Source organism: Thunnus maccoyii, chromosome 14 (genome assembly GCF_910596095.1).
Source record: "Thunnus maccoyii chromosome 14, fThuMac1.1, whole genome shotgun sequence".
NCBI classification, from domain to species: Eukaryota; Metazoa; Chordata; class Actinopteri; order Scombriformes; family Scombridae; genus Thunnus; species Thunnus maccoyii.
In genome coordinates this window covers 18,542,317-18,559,231 of record NC_056546.1, presented here as the reverse complement: position 1 = coordinate 18,559,231, position 16,915 = coordinate 18,542,317, and the positions used below count along the sequence as shown (strand labels likewise).

Sequence of the window (16,915 nt, the reverse complement as noted above, 5' to 3'; positions counted from 1 at the left end):
ATACAGATTCTTTCCAAGACTGTAAATATAAAGCCGACAGAGTCTCAGCTCTCGCTTTGTTGCGGTACCTTGTGAAAAGACGAGGTATTGCGAGGTAACACTTTATAATACAGCCCAGAATTTACAGTGTAAATTCAATGTATGAATCAAGTACAAATAAAATACTTGTGCCTCAGAAATCAAAACGTATTTTATACTTTATTTATACAACAAAATGACACTGTAAATCATGGGCTGTATTATAAAGTGTTACCAAATATATGTAAAGAAATGAAGCCTGGTTTTTTAATAGTGTACACACAAGATTGCCTGTAATAAATTTCTTTTTAAATAGGTGCACACATTCAATAAGCACAGATAGTTTAGGTTGTTTGAATGTTTTATGAAAATCTGCCAGCAGAACTAACGATGCAGGGTAAACAGGGAGGAACCAATTCAGTGAGATTTTAATGAGTGACACAGAGGCTAAAAATAATCAGTGAAGATGAGGATGCAGGGTTTGCCATATTTATGTGAACAAAACATCATAATAATTTGAGTTATATCTTGAAGCCTAATCAGAACTTACATTTCCTTTCGAATTTGTCTTCCCATGGTGGGTTTGGGCAAAATCACAGAACATTTTGTTAGGTTAAGAAAGGGAAAATGTCACCTTGACCCTTAATTCGGCTTGTACAACATCCACACATCAGTAAAAACATCAAAGTAAAGAGCAGAGAAATAGAAACTATATATTTTCTAGTGCACGCTTTCTGTTTCAAGCAATGCTATGGATTTTCAGATAAACAGCACATAATGTAACACAACAGGCATCTGTCAGTATCTATGGTGACGGATGTTTCCTGCCTCTGGTGCAGAGTGGCAAGTGCGTCCTGCTGTTAACCTTTTGGGGTTTTTTATAATGCTGCACTATGCATTAAGAGCTATTGCTAGTGTGTTGTTAGAGTGTCACTTCATGTGAAGTGCTGAAGTGGGCATCGGTTTGATGTTAATAATCAGCAACCACTTGTTATTGTTAAGTCTGTCTCTTAACTTAATTCTGTTTTTTTTTTTTCTTCGGTTGGAAAACACAACACATCAGTTTGTTTTCAGCTCAGCATGAAAAAGGTGAAATTTACTGAGGGAAAGTTGGCTCAGGAGGAAAGATGGACTGAATGTATGATCTTGCTACAAACATGGCTGTATCCAGCCAGCTGGTGTGCAACACTATTCTTTCTCTCTGCTAGCGAACCAGGAAAACTCCCACTGCTCCAGTGGCCAATCTATTCCTGCTGGTGTGACATTAAGCTTCACAAACCAAACTGAACTCCAAGTGATGCAGCAGAGACATGTAGCTGTTTCCCACACTGCCACATGTGTAGTTAAGTGGCTTAAACTGCCGGTTGCAGCTGAAAATCTAGGTATGAATCAGAGCAAGTGAGCTGAGCCGAGTGACTTGTGCAGCACTTCAGTCATTCCTTTCTTCCTACTCACCTTCTCTTCTTTTCTCTCACCCGTCTTCGAACAAAGACATGAACGTTCTCCGTTCTTATCTATTTATTTAACAAAGCCTGCTCCCCACTGAGCTCTCATCCACAAAACAGGAAAAAAAAGAATACACATTCTTTTCATCTGATATGAAAAACCCTCCACACTTTTTTTCCGTTTAAATCACAGTTATTCAGAAATTACATTCACATGAACAAGCTGCATGACCATGTCCGTAATTAACAGATGAGTGTATATAATTACTGTATATGTTTTCATTTGTGTAGCCCTGAGCAGAAATAGAACACGCAGGCCACCAAGAAGTACAGTTTGTCAGACTGAGAGTTTTAGCAGTCTTTAAAGCGATTGGGAGGAGAAAGCTTGTCTTCACTGGAGCCTTAGATCTGCCGTGAAGCAAAATCTGACTACAGAAATGCTGTCAGTGCTGTCAGCTCAGAGTTACTGTATGCACCCTGGATAAGGAAAGAAATGCAAACAGGAACCTAATCAGTGGACTAGATAAGTATATACTGGCTGAGAGTGAGAAGCGGTGGGGAAGGACAGGCGATCCTGCTCTCAGCTGGATGAGCGTGTGGCCTTCATCTCGGGCCAAACTGCAGCGGGGAGCATTTTGGCAAAAAAAAGAGGGTGGCACAGATGCTTGAACAAGATATGTGGTAGTGGTTTGTTGTTTGCATAAAAATCAAATGTGAAGTCAAACAAAATATTTGACTGGTATTAAAACACACACAGGCCTATTCGTGTTTTATTTTAATGTAATTTCTTTGATCCATATGATCTCAGTGAAGGAGCAGGGACAGTAGCTGCAACACTGAAGACTGGTTGCAGAGGCGAGCACGTATGCACATCATCTATGTCATCTATCTATCGTATCCTGAGCACAGACCCACATTTTGCAGGTGTTCTTTACCATGTGGCGCCAATTTTTCTGTGGAAATGAGAGAGGTGCACTTTGAATGAGCTTGATTTAAAAGTAAAATCGGATTTTTCTATAGATTTTATTGCAAACCACATCCTATAAACAATCCACTCGTTGTGTGCTGCTCTTTCTTGAGATCACCCCTCCTACTGCTTTGAAATAGTATAAATAAATTGTTTCCTGTGATAATATTGGTCAGAAACAATGGGATGTATTTGGGCATTGCCACAGAGAAAATCGTTTTTAAAGAATGAGACACATTCATCTTCTCAGAGTGCCATTTTTTTGCAATATGAGTCCACGTTTGTGAAACTGTACTGCATGTTGATGTTGACTTGTGTTCCTTCTGTTTGGAACATGATGAATCAGGCACCTAAACAAATTCTGCCCATCCAGCACGGTGGACATGACACGGCCTGAACTGTCTGAGAAATGGGAGGGTTGTGAGGTCATCTGGATGGATGATGATGGTGTGATTCCTTTGCATCAGCTGATCTAACACAAGATACACACATTTATGTGGCCCATTCAACATCACCATGTGCCATAAATCTGCTCTGTCACTTCATATACAGGATATTACCACAAGTGGCAAACTGTGGCCTTGGACCCTCGATCCTGGGCCTTCAACAGGACCACATGTGGCAAAAAAAATCAAACTTTGTGAAAATACATGAAAATCATATTGATTTATCTCATATATTTGTTTAGCTGGAATGAAAGTAAAATATCTAGAATAATCATTAGTTACTGTTCAACAACTAAAGATGGATCCAATGCTAATCCAATGTTTTTGTGTTTTACTTGAATTTCAATGTAGATTTAATATCTCTCTGCCAGATGTAAAGGCAGTAATGCCATACAAACAAGTTAAATGTGTCATACTGACCAGCCAACACCTCCTGAGGTGAAATGGGAAAAGGTACAAGCTCTTTGTAAACTATGCTCAGCCATTTTTCACTGGCCTGAATTAAACCATTTACTAACTAGAGATGCAAATTGTAGGTTTACATATACTTCTTACAACTAGCATAGAAAATGGCGATTATCATAAGAGATAAAAAATGATAAAAATGAATTTGTTTATTTCTCACTGAAATGTGTCTTGACTGCAGGCTAGTTGACTTCTGTGCCTGAACACTGCATCCAGTACCTAACTAAAATTCAAACACAGCAAAATTTAAGACACAAAATTTAACAATTTCAGAGTTACAGTTTTAACCATCCAAATGCCCACAGATTGACAATGCTCACCATGAGACCAGTTAACAACCAGCAACTTGTGCCCATAAAGCAATCCACGACTTTTTGCTTCCTAAGTGAAGCCATCATGGCCAGTTTGGAATTAGCAGATATTTTCAGAAACATCTTCAACCAAATATTCTGCAGTGTTCTTGTCACATTTTGCCCAGATTAAGGCAACAAGTAAATTCATGTTTTTCATTCAGCAGAGAGATTGAACCGGGAGTTACTGGGTTACTGAGTTACCATTCCTTCTCATTCTGTCGTCTCTTTTTCCCTCTCGCGCACTCACTGGCTACTTTCATGGGTCGCTTATCCACTAAGTATTCGCAAATGCCCGGAAGATGTCGGGATATTGTCCCGCCAACAACTCAACAAAATATGATTGGCTGAGACAGCTGTCAATATCAAATTCATGCCCACATTGACTTCAATTGCACAGACATTCATTACAGCTACTGAAGGTCCTGGCAGGGGGGAGTCACTGATTCACCCAGATACCATCAGAAGAAAAAATTGTGATTGGTCCATTTATCGTTCTGTTATATTAACCCACTGTTTGCCAAGACATATTAGCCCAAGTTAATAATGATAATCTAGAAATTATTACTATTATTTCAGTGAATAAGAATAATTAAAAAAAAAAAATTATTAGGAGTACAAACACTTTTTCAACATTTTTTCTTTTCCTTCTCTGATTACCTTGAAGGCCCAGAGGGTTCCCCTCTGATTACCACTGACTTTTTAACTCTTTCATCCAAAGAAACCAACATATATTCTGACATACATACATCTGACATCTTCATCTGTGATAATAGCCATCTAAAAAGTTAGTATAGATGAAATAGTCCCTGTAGCTACTGGTAGTTTACCCAAAATGCCCCATATAAGGGAATACAACAATCTTACACCATGTTAGTAATTCAATACAGACCACAAGATTTATTTCAAAGCTGTGGTTGATTTGTTTTATTTGCTTGTTCATCTCTTTAATATTTTGTTTCTGTTGGAGAAAAGTATTTACTAAGTAAAACTATATCACTTGATGCCTCAAGGCCTCAAAGGAAGGCCAGCTCGAGTTTTATTATTCGACAATACAGAATTGATTTTATGTGTATTGTTTGCCAGAGACATGTCCGAGCATCAATTCTTTCATAAATGCTCCCTTAGCCAAGCTCATATCACCGAGATATAAGATAGACAAGATACACAAGGCAAGATATGCCATCACCAAGTGTGGTCATAAGAAACTAGAACAGCAGGAGTTGCAGTATTGGAAACAGCTAGTGACAATAGCAGATAGATCTGAGCATAACCAGCCTAGCGCTTCAGATTATAAAAGCCATCTTATTGTGTTAACTAAACGTGATTGGCAGCACCATGCTTCACATGTTGACCCCTTAACAATCAAACTTCAGCTCTGTGAAGGGCGTCGTGTGTACAAGGTCACGCATGGTCAGAATAAATCTCAGTGAGCAAACAGTCTGACCAGAGAAGCCACAGCATGGGTTTATCTCTGTATACTCATGCTAACACCTCTGTCAACAGTCAACTTTTACAAGCTCTGGCAGATTTATTGTGCTTTGGATCAGCTGCCAGCTTTCCAATTAAAAGCTCTGCCAGTCTCCTTCAAACCAACAGAACGCTGTTGGCCACATTAATTCATTAACAAGAGAAGCACACGTGTGCGGTGTGTCAAATGTTTTGGAAATCTACCGCGAGAAGTTTTTTTTTTTCCTTCTTCCATGACATGTTAGTGTCAAAAATCTGTTCGTCATATGGTCCCTGTATGACACATGAGAGAAAAATGACACAGAAGTTTGATGTAACAAAGTTTAAAGAGTACAAATAAGAAATGCTCATGTTTGTCAAAGTATAAGCAGGTGAATTCATGATGTTTGGTGACGCGTTGCTGCATCAGGTTCTGAATACTTTGCTATCATTGAACCATGATTCTGCTCTGTATTTGGGAATATCAAATCATCTTTGGTCATGAAGCAACAACAGCAACAACAGAATGACCTGAAACACACATGCAAAAATCAATAACTGGATGACTGAAGATGGTATAATCTAGTCTAAAAAAAAATCCCACGAATGTTATTGAGCTGTAAAGAAAAAGAGAGAAAATTGTTACAGTGTGAATGCTTCTAAAGGTGACATCTAATAAGGAGTCTACAAGTTTTCACACATTTAGAAAATAAATTATTTTCTGAATTTTTGGGTGTTCACACAGAATCATTATAATCCAATAATAGTTTTTTTGTCGAAGATCTGATTATATTCGGTGTTAAAACAAATGCAAATTACTGTACAGAGTGGGCAAATACATCTAAAGACATCTGCTGTGATATCCTCATGACTAAGTGTGGTGTAGGTGGGTTTATATATATAAGAAGAAGAAATACACAAAGTAGGATGTAAAAAAAATAAAAAAGCAGAATATTAGATTATATGTGTGAGCTGTAATCTAACTTGCACAGAGCTTGCACACCCATTAATGTTATCCAGTCCTTTAGTTATCTATGCGCTCTGGACAGAATCATATCTCATATATCAATGTGCAGTTAATTTACTGGTTGGATTAATGCTCACAAAGATGTCATTGACTCTGCTGTTATAAAGATTATAAAATGGCTTAAGAGTGATGATTAATGTAGACCAGGAGAAATGATTTTCAACTCTAATATTGTATCACATTTATGACATTCCAAGAGCAAACTGGGTCAAAGTTGACATCATTTTAATATGTTTGTAACAACCTCCATTTATTTTCAAATTTTGCTCTAGCTGACAGAAGTTTTTTGGGGGGATTTTGTGCTCTGCTTTCAGTGCGTGACACATATACAGTCAGAAAGACGAAACAAAGTTTAGCAAAAACGTATGTAACGTGTGTCAAAAACACACAGCCAGCCAAAGAAATAGGTTGCTTCCTCCACCGGTTTGTCGTCATTGCAAAAACATTTTGCCTGGGGTGCCGAGTCTTGTGGGTTTGGTGTAAGTGTTTCTTGGAAATAAGCCTGTTTATCTGTCAGCAATGACAAGATAATGAATACTGCTTTGTCCACTCCCTTATCTGCTGTGTAATGATCCATATCATGTTTGATAATGGGTTGAGAAAAGTGGTTCAGAATGACAAGATAACCATATTCCACAAAAAGTTGTTGAGACTGTCAATTACAGGTTGTGTGTGCTGACAAAATAAGGAACTTTTTCAGTGAGAAGAAGAGGAGTTTCCTTGGTTTAATTTCCTTTTTTATGTCCTACCTCTTCTGTACAGGTTTGTGAAATTATTTAGAAATCTTGTCCTGATTTTGTGGGTCTGCCTGCCATTCAGAAGCCCATTTGGAAGCAAAACTGCACACTTCTGTAAACCCTTAACAGAAAAAAATAATAATTGGTCTCCTTTCCTCTTTTCTTAATCGTACCGCTAACAATGAATCCACAGCTCTTTTGTGAAATATTTATTTTCTACTTTAGTAATCCCTCCTCTGCATTTTGTATCCAAAAACATCACATTCTTCATTGAGTATTCAATGCTGAGCCACGCCATGTGTTTCCTGTGTGTGTCAAGATAATTTTAATTTGATGACATTTTGCTGCTGTTGCCAGCATCTGTTGCAGTCGTAAGACAAATGCTCTTGTTTTTCTCTTTTTTTTCCTTTTTTTTTTTAATATATGAGGCATGCCGCATTTTGTTCCCGCAGGACTACAATGACGAGATCAGACAGGAGCAGCTGAGAGAGCTCTCCCTGTTGAACGGCTCTGACGAGTCGAGCAGAGGGAGGAGTGCGCAGGGAAGGAGCACGCGACCGGCAACCACAGCATCCACAAGGTAAAGTGCTAATTATGAGTGTGTAAAAAAAGACAAGGTCTCTGAAAGAAGTTGAGTGTTTGTTTGTGTCAGTGCAATAATCAAGGCTTCTTGATGTTTGGAAAATTCGAAGGTTAGTATTTTCTTTTTTCATGAAAGATTTCTGAAAGCACAGTGACAATCTTCAAAACACTTCTGCTGTGAAAGCCCACATTCTCTCCTAAGCTATGTTGGTTCTATAGTTAAATCGAAAGATTATAAATAGTATTAAACTGGTTTTTATTTTGTACACAGATGATTGGAAATTTCCTCCTACAGGTAGTTTTCTGCTGCACATGACATAAACATAATGAGAAAACTTAATTCAACTGTGCAGAAGCCCCAAAGCTTTCACTTTATACGCATCTTATTATTCAGTGCCATATATTGGGTAGTGGATGTCAAATTAATATATTCATAATGAAAATGGAATAACCATCTCCACGGTGAATTTTCTGATTAATTGGTTTACTTGCAAACATATTATATATTTTCATATAAACATACTTGCATCTCTTCCTCAGGTTTGAGTTAATAATTTGAACCAGTATTTTCCCTTGTTTTTTTTCACTTATGGTTGTTGTCTTACAAACTCAAATACAGCTCAAGGGAACTTTAGGATGTAGACAGGACCAACCAGCTACAGAAAAACTTCATATTACAGAGCATTTGTTTGGCTTAGCCATACATGCAGCTACTTGTGTGAAACGCCTGCCTCTCTGGTCTCCTTTTAACTTCGTTTTTAGAACAAATTGTCCGTAATCTACCTGAGCCGTGGCGTTCCCACAGGAGTAAGCAGGTACAGTTTGCCATGACAGCCTGGCCTAATTCAGGCAGCCCATGTAGATGAGCTAATTCCAGCAGTAACACGGGATGCTCCCAATTTAAAGTCACCACCACCACTTCCCAGATTTCCTCCTTATGGCACCCCGATAAGCGATTATTGTAAATCTCCATGAAAAATATGCACCGGTAATTCTCGTTTGAGTGTCTGTATTTTTGGATCACAATAGGCTGCTCCCTAGCGAGGGATGTGCCAGAGGAAGAAAGGGTATCCTAGCCCACCTACATCATGCCGCTGTTAAAATGTAAGTTAGCAGACAATAGACGGCTTTGCGATGTTAAATCCACCCTGCAATCCCTGCAGTGTTCCTGTAGTCCTGCTGCTGGACAGTGGCAAGCAACAATCGGCCCCTTAAGCCAAATCACTCCTTGCTCCCCTTTAAAAACCGTACCTGCCTTAGTGCAGGTAAGCCTACAACCTGAGTGTTTTCAGCAGCTTCAGGCAGATGGAGATGTGATTTTGTACAAACACAGGCATAGCACTGCTCCATCGTGTTATTGAAATAACCATGCCGTGTCCCACAGGCATGTTTGCTGAGGAGAAAAAAGACACAAAGTGACACTTTTCAGCTCTGTGATCATTACAAGATCTACCTCAGTGCCAGCGGAGGTTATGCTTATCTTGTGTTTCACCCAGGCGTATACTGTACAACAACCACCAACTGAGGCAGCCTGCGCATTTGCGGCGATAAGAAGGGTTTAACTGATTTCACTGAAATCTGTACAGCTTATTTGCAGAACTTGTGGAGTGAGATTCCTAAGGCAAATTGTTGTCATGTTTGTCCACTTGTTTGCTTTACCAGGGGCCACAGAGGCACAGGAAGGAGTGCAGGAGCGCCTCGGGGGACAGCGGCGGCGACGCACGGCAAACTTCCCACGACTGTTTTAACGAGGGAAGTACAAGCTCCGAGAGCCAGGGGGGCAGCAGGGAGTGCTGGATACAGGCCCCCGCTGTTAGCAGTCACACATGAATCATACGACGACTATGTAAGTCCAATCCTCTTTGCACACAGTGGAAAGTATAGCTGATAGTAATTTTACTTGAACTGTGTGTAAATCAGACTCGGTTTAATCCCTTTTCATGTGATCTGGATGAGTCTTGCTTCACATGGAGAGGTAGGGCAAACAGAGACATGTTTGAAAAATTAGGGCAGGCAGGAAATTATTACAAACAACATTTTTTTTATATTAACTACAACTTTTTAAAAGCAAAATATAATTCAAGAATGATTTTGCATCTTCTTGGCAGCTCCTGGGTTTCCATTTGTATCAGCAGAATATTAAAAATCAACTTGCTTAAATTAGAAGTTTCTTAGAATAAATAATCACCTTTATCTATTGTTATTAAGTTAGGTATCACTGTGTCGAATGCAAGCAGATATTATTATTGTGTGTCATAGAGCTCCATTGTTCAAAAAATTAAAAACACATCAATAAGCCACACCGTTGCACTGGGTGACATGTTCCTTCATTACCATAAACATGAGCACTGTAGTTTATTTTGAGTTAATCCCACATTCCCCATCCTGCTGCTGTAAACACCAAGGCTGCATTCAGAGCGAAACCAGCCGTGTGGCACTACGGTGCAGGAGTCTATGGTGGTGGGGGCATGTTGTTTGAGGTACCGGTGAGACAATGAAATACGATCCAGGAAGTCGAGTTGGGAGTTACAGATTAATTGCGTTTAAGGACTTATCAGAAGCCAAAAAACTTCAAAGCGGTTTGTAATACTCACAGACAGGATTTTACAACTCTGGAAAGTTATCATGGCGGCAAATGTTTTATCTTTTGTCAAGACGATCGTGAGGTAAATGCTTGAACATGGCATTCACGTTACAAAGTAATCCACCAGGAATGTGCCCCCCACTGCATAAATGCAATGCCCCCATTCAAATAAATGGGAGGGCTTCATTTTTTCACTGCCTGTTTTGGTGTGAATGTGGCCTAAAGCACTAAAAGTGTATTAATCCGCAGCTTGAAATAGTCCCCCAACATATGCACCCCTTTTTTGAGTAATATTTGTTAATACTACAGTGCTCAGCCATTTTAGGAAACAATTTTGCCTTTTTAAAAAATCAAACTACATTTCTGTGACCTGTTTTTATGTCTTCAGGAACAAATGGGCTTTAGACTAATTGGAAGGTATTTAGAGACGGACTAACACATTGTTGGTTTTGGTCTTTTCATGGGATTTGTTGACAATAAGAAAAATATAAAATTATGCTAGCCTTAACTTTTAAATTCCAATCCAAAGAAGAAGTTTGGAGTTGACCACAAATAATCACATTATAATGTCAGACATCCTCATGGTTAAAATGAAGAGCAAACTTGGACTTTGTGAAAAGTATAATGTGATTTTGTTATTTGTGCATTGCACAATGTCCTCAGATGTCAAAGCCTGGGGAGAGTTTTTTTTTCCAAATCAGTGCCTGCTTGCAGCAACAGAACACACAACCCTTAGCAAAGTTAATTAAAAAAAGGTAACAACTTATCCTCTGTGATGGATTACCTGTTTCAAGCACGTTTCAAGTACATTTTCATTCTGCAGCAAAATGAATGGAAACCAATGGCTCCCTGAAAAGAAAGAATAAAGGAACAGTCTTTGTTCTAAGCTAAGGTAACTGACTTCTTGCTGTAGGCTTATGTTGAAAGGACAGATATGAAAGTGGTATTGATATTTTCCTCTAACTTGGCAATGAAGCAAATATGCATATTTCCCAAAATGTTACACTATTCCGTGAAACAGATATACTATTAGACATGGACATATAACATGTGCTATAGGTAACATGCGCTAACAGGTGACCTTGAGATAAAAAATAATTGGTTATAAATTTGATGTTTCTTCAAGACCATACATTGTGAATAGCTGCACCATTCCACTCAGGGGTGTAGGCAAGTCCTTGACCAATGGTCGGTAAAATCTTTTCTCACATCACTCAAAATAGGGCAGGGATTCGACTGTAAACATTTTCAAAGCCCTGGTTAAAAGTATGTTTGTCTTCAGATCTTGGAAATTTCTCAAGGTCATTTTGAAAGACTACACTAGGTGAGCTCTAAGTTTCATCCAAATGAAAAAGGCAACACTTTTACCAGTCTATTTCCTCAGAGCCTTCCTGCTAAGCAAAGCCCCCATGTGTGTTGGCAGTTGAAGATTGGGCTGTCTGCATGGGGAAATGCACAAGCGCAGTCTCATTACCAAACCAAATTGAGTTCTGATGTAGAGCCTGTGTATTTCTGAGGAGTGAAAAGGCGAGGCATTTCTTCTCTTTGTAATTGGAGGTTGGAAAGGAGGGTGGGAGCACAGAGACTAGGGGATTATGGAAAGATGAGTTTGTCCTGAACATTTTCTTCCCTCATATCTCACTTTGCAATTTTTTCTACTACATTACACAATTTTCTTTGAGCATGTTTCCAGAATGTAGCAAGACCTCTTTATACAAAGGTCCAGGTTTGTTTAGCTGTTTGTTTGTTTTTTCAATCACTGACTATACAAGATGCTGTAATGCTTGTTGTCATTCCACTACAAGAATCCTGCACAATACAATCTAATGAAACACAGCAGCTGTAGATGCATCTTTGTTGCTGCATCCTGTGTTTGTCTTTGGGAAGACATGCACCATTTTATGTATGGGTATCGTGTAGATGTCTCCTGAGACTGTGGATTGATGGACTCTGTCAAACTGTCAGTCTGTCTCATAAAAGTGATACTGTGAGAATGTCCATAATTGTACCTAATCGAGGGTGGTATTGATTTAAAACGTTAGTAGAAAGCGTGAGGAAGCTGGTGGTTATCATGTATCATTGTTTGCTTTATAATTGATGAACTCAACATTTTCTCTTTATCTTTCTCCCACAAATCTCATCTTGCTGTATCCTTTACACTACAACTCCATTTTCTTTGTTCCTCCCAGATTACAGCTCTTTGTACAAAAGCTTGTGTTCGCTTTTGCTAGTCAGGTTTACAAGAATGCTGCGATACCTCACTTTCCCATCACTCACTGACACCATATAAAGAAGGCCTGCCAAAAGCAAAAACAGATTGGCACAGTTTAGTATTGTTTGAATGTTATTCTGTGAAGGAATTTGAGGCCAAATTGACTGAGATCTCTCGTTTTATTCAGGATGTTAAAGGTTAAGGCTGCTAATATTTCATATTTGTCTAACAGTACACAAATCCCATGAATAGACCAAAACCAACAATGATTTGATCCTGTTTACAAGTGTTGTATGTGTGTATCCAAAGCCTGATATACTGTAGCTTATTCCTCTGTGCCATAGACCTCCATTGTTGTTTTAAAACTATTAAAAGCACATTACTAAGCTTTGCCGCTGCACTGGGTGACGTGTTCCTTTATTAAGATGAACATGGGCACTGTAGTTTATTTTAGTGCACCCTACATACACTGTTCTGCTGCCGTAAATACTACTGGAGTGCCAAATGTGTATTAATCCTCAGCTGAAAAATAGTCCCTCAAATGTGCTGTTTACTCCAGTTTGAAAAAAAATTGTGAAAAACTGCAGTGCCCAGCTTATTTAGCCTTTTTTAAAAGTGAAACGATATAGTTGTGACCCTTGTTTAAAGATTTTCATTTTCAGTATGGGCTTGGGACTACAGGGCTGCAGGGAAGGGAAGTCACAAAGTATTAAAAAACAGATTAGTAAAGTCAGTATAGTCGGTTTTGCTCTTTATTTTGAACTTCTCAATAAAACAAGCTACCTGTTCAATGTGACAGAATCACAGTTAAGTATGGTATTAAGGTTAAGTTGTTAAGTGTTAAGGTAAATCCAGTTTTATTAAAATATTGTACAAGCACACTGATTGAATACCAGTAAATATGTTTTTTGCATGAATCCAAATATGCTGTTGTTAGTCTGTAAATTGGGCGAGAAATTTTCTGTAATGAGATTTTCCATCACTTACATGACATGCCAATATTATTTCCGACACTTGGAGATTTACATTAGGAATACATTTTTAAAAATCTCTCTGTTACAATCTATTTGGTTAGGGATACTATTTTACTATGAGCCTTCATAAATATATAAGGGTAAATTCAAATAAAATGGAAAAAAACAACAACACAGTATTACAGAGATCTGTCAATCACACGCCTAAATCCTTAATGCAGCCATTGTTTTGTTTCCTGCATCACAGCATTTCTTATTTGCATCGTCCCTCATCCTTTAATGCTAAGTTATTAACACCACTGCACAATCTTCTGGCAGAAACCAATTTGCATATGATTGCTTATTCATAACCAGCACGTACACATGTAGTTATGCATGCATCCTGTAGTTTACAGTCATTCTGTTTAGTGAATAAATGACACACCTTTGTTTTTCTCCTCTATTTGGGGTGAGTTCCTGCAAATAGTTCCTGTGTTTCTGCTGTGGAGCAGGTCATCATGCACCAGGGATTCCTCTCGAGACTATAGTGATTAATGGACCCTGTCATGCTGTCAGTGTCATAAAACTAATACAGTGACAGTGACCATTATTGTACCTCTTAAAGGATAACAACGATTCAGAAGTGAAGTGGATTGCAGTGCTTCACCGTGGTGGCGGGTTGAAGGGGCGGGGGGGGTGGGGTTAGTCTGCATAAATTTAAGCATCCATGCATTGAGCTACAAATGCTTTTACATGTTCAAGTCAGCACTGATGTGTTTAATCATTCCTCACACAGTTTTGTAGCAGATTCTTCACGTGTTGTCATATGAAATCCTCCCAGGATTGATGATTGTCAGGCTGTCCATTTTGCTTGAAAGATATTACAGCAGAAGTGCCACCATATCATCTGTTGTTTGTCTGGTGGATTTATCTGTCTAGTTTGTATGCTAATGTATTAGTATACATTTAGGGATATGACTGGCAATTTTCTGTATTTTTTTTATTGTCAACAAATCTTATCTGCAGAGCCAGATCAGCAATTAACTGATCCAACTTACAAGTATTGTAAGTATTTTAATTGTGTGTGTATCCAAAGTCTGATATAGATTGTATTCCTCTGTGCCGTAGACCTCAGTTGTTGTCTAAAAGCCATTAAAAACATGTCAATGAGCCACATTGTTGCAGTGGGTGACATGGTCCTTTATTACAAAGAGTATGGTGATGGTAGCTTGTTTAGAAACAGCTCCAAAGACTAATAACAGTGATCACGTTTTCGGTCTCCAGAGAGTAGTTCCGTGTAAGGCAGACGCCACTGTGTGTGCACAGGAACATGTTTCTGTTTACAGAGATTCACTGGCTTGTTGTGCTACATATCTCAACCTCTTGACTAAAGATGTACAACTTCATTGTACTAAAGTGTAAATTTCTCATAGATCTTCAGTACTAAAGAATAAGATATATCAGGCTTTGGATACACACACAATACCTGTAAGTAGGATCAATTCATTGTTGGTTTGGCTCTGCACATGAAATTTGTTGACAATAAGAAAAATGCAGAAAATTGCCAGTGTTGTCCTTTAAGTGTCACTAAATTTGATACACCCTTCATTAATTCAGAAATCCATAAAGGATCGATTGGCCAATGGGCCAGTTTGACAAAAAGTCCAGTCTGGTCCTATAAAGGGGAAGTGTAATATTTCTTCTCTATCATTTGATCCCCTATATGCACATTGACAGCACATCAGATACACTCCCAAATATTTGGTGGTCAGCCTTAACAAGGTTTTTTTCATTCCTTATATGTTTTCCTTTGGGTAAAGTCATCCCACTGTGCTCTCAAATGGCTTTAGGCACATTTGCTAAACACATTTTGAGCCAAGCATAACTGAAAATTCAAACAGTTAATGATGGGCTGGAATTTTTATATTCTTTGGCAATTATTTGTCATACTTATCACATCAAGAAACTGAGCAATCAGCCACCCATCTGCATTAAGCTGCAAAATGAATCCTCCATCTGTACTATAATGTGAAAGAGCTTAAAATACAGATTTCTTATCCAGTCAAAAGAGGCCTGTTTTCCAGTGATAAGTTATCCACTTTTTCTGTGTGCAGCCGATGTCTTCAGTTTAAAAATTTATTATTAAATCTATCATAAAATTGTTCTTACTACTGGGCTCTTACAGTATGTGATATAATGTGTACTGAAATGACCACTAATAACCATGATTTTGTGACTTTTTAAACGAGCAATAACGAATGAATGTTTCTGATCCCCGTAGAAAGAGCAGAAGCAAGACCTTTCACTGTAATCAGTGTAAGTTCCTCCGTGTGAAAAGTGCAAAATGAGAGCAGAGGGAGATTAAAGAGTGATTGATGGCATTTTGTATAGACTGGGACCATGGCCTCAGTTTAATGTTAAAGATCAAATCCCATCTGGATCAAATCTTATCTTTTAATGTCAGAGCTGATGATAGAAGAGAGGAATCTGAGAGTGATACAGGATTCTGTCCCTGACAGCAGACCATGAATTGTACAAATGGCTGGTAAAATTTGAAACGCATAGCTTGGTTTTTTTAAAACCTGAGCCCTGCAACCATACCAAGGCTGTGCGGGAAATGCCATAATGTGATTAAACACAGAGCTTTGGGAGGCTTTGAAGAAAAAAAAAAAGTCTAATCTATCTACTGTGGAAAAAGCAAAAGGACACCCTTTTGAAACGGGGGAAAAAAATCTTCCCATATCATCTTTTTCATGAGCATAAAAGATGCGTGAGATTCGTGAAGTTCTGTATATTTCTGGAAGGAGAGCAGTTTCTCAGGCCACCTTTAAGGACGACATGCATATCTGCTGTAATTGCTTTGTAACAATAGGTTCGGATACACTGCTGAGTTCACATTTGTTAGATTAATTATGGAAATTCTCCAAGCAGAACTTTCCTGTTTATTAAAACAGATGTATGACACACACACTTCCACTACTTCCACTTGATTATTTAATAGAAGAAAAACTCAGGTTGAATGCATAATGGCTCCAGCTGTATCATCAGGGACTGAAGCTGCCTGTGAGGGCAGAATCACACAGATGCAGCTACATCTAATGTTAAACTCTACAAGCACAAGTACAATAACATTGAGAATCAGAAATACATATCTCATTTCTAGTTTTTAATGTCTCTTCAACCAATACAACAATATTGTCTGATGCCATTAATCTTGAATGAAATCAAGGTTTTTTTGGTGAGAAACCATGACACAATTTGACTAAATATATTCAAAGGTAAACTCATAAATTAAGACTATAACCTACAACAAAAAGGTGCACGCTGATTAAATTTGCAAAGGTAGAATACAATGAAGAGCAGGCATCTATTCATTGAGACAAAAGGCTGCAAATCTCATTTTCCTCCCCATTCTGCTGTGTGGAGAGGCATTCACAGGCAGCTCCCTATGAAGATCCGTCACTGTCAAGGGACATACAGCTTGTCAATTGATAATGAAGCACAGTGCTAAGGGCCTTTAGGTTCTTGCTGTCCTAATTACACTGAGCGAGGACTCTCCACCCTTGTGTTAACATTTGATTTATTTCCTCTGCCTTGTTAAGAAGGACCAGTGTTAATTGTTTTTACAGACGAGTGTCAAACTGGAAGAATCAAGCCTCATTAATTAGGGGCTGGAATAT

The 16,915-nt window shown here is 38.5% G+C and overlaps 1 protein-coding gene across 8 annotated transcripts in view; it reads left to right on the top strand.

The window, feature by feature from the left end:
• The window catches only part of khdrbs2 (KH domain containing, RNA binding, signal transduction associated 2), a 75,726-nt gene that overhangs the window by 44,804 nt on the left and 14,007 nt on the right, over positions 1–16,915 (top strand). For 6 of the 8 annotated variants that reach the window (XM_042432685.1, XM_042432684.1, XM_042432688.1 and 3 more), the window contains exons 5-6: positions 7,333–7,484; positions 9,149–9,332. In XM_042432685.1, coding sequence (XP_042288619.1) covers positions 7,333–7,484; positions 9,149–9,332 — 336 coding nt within the window. The remainder of the gene's footprint in view (positions 1–7,332; positions 7,485–9,148; positions 9,333–16,915) is intronic. The other 2 variants (XM_042432690.1, XM_042432691.1) reach the window with 1 other exon arrangement.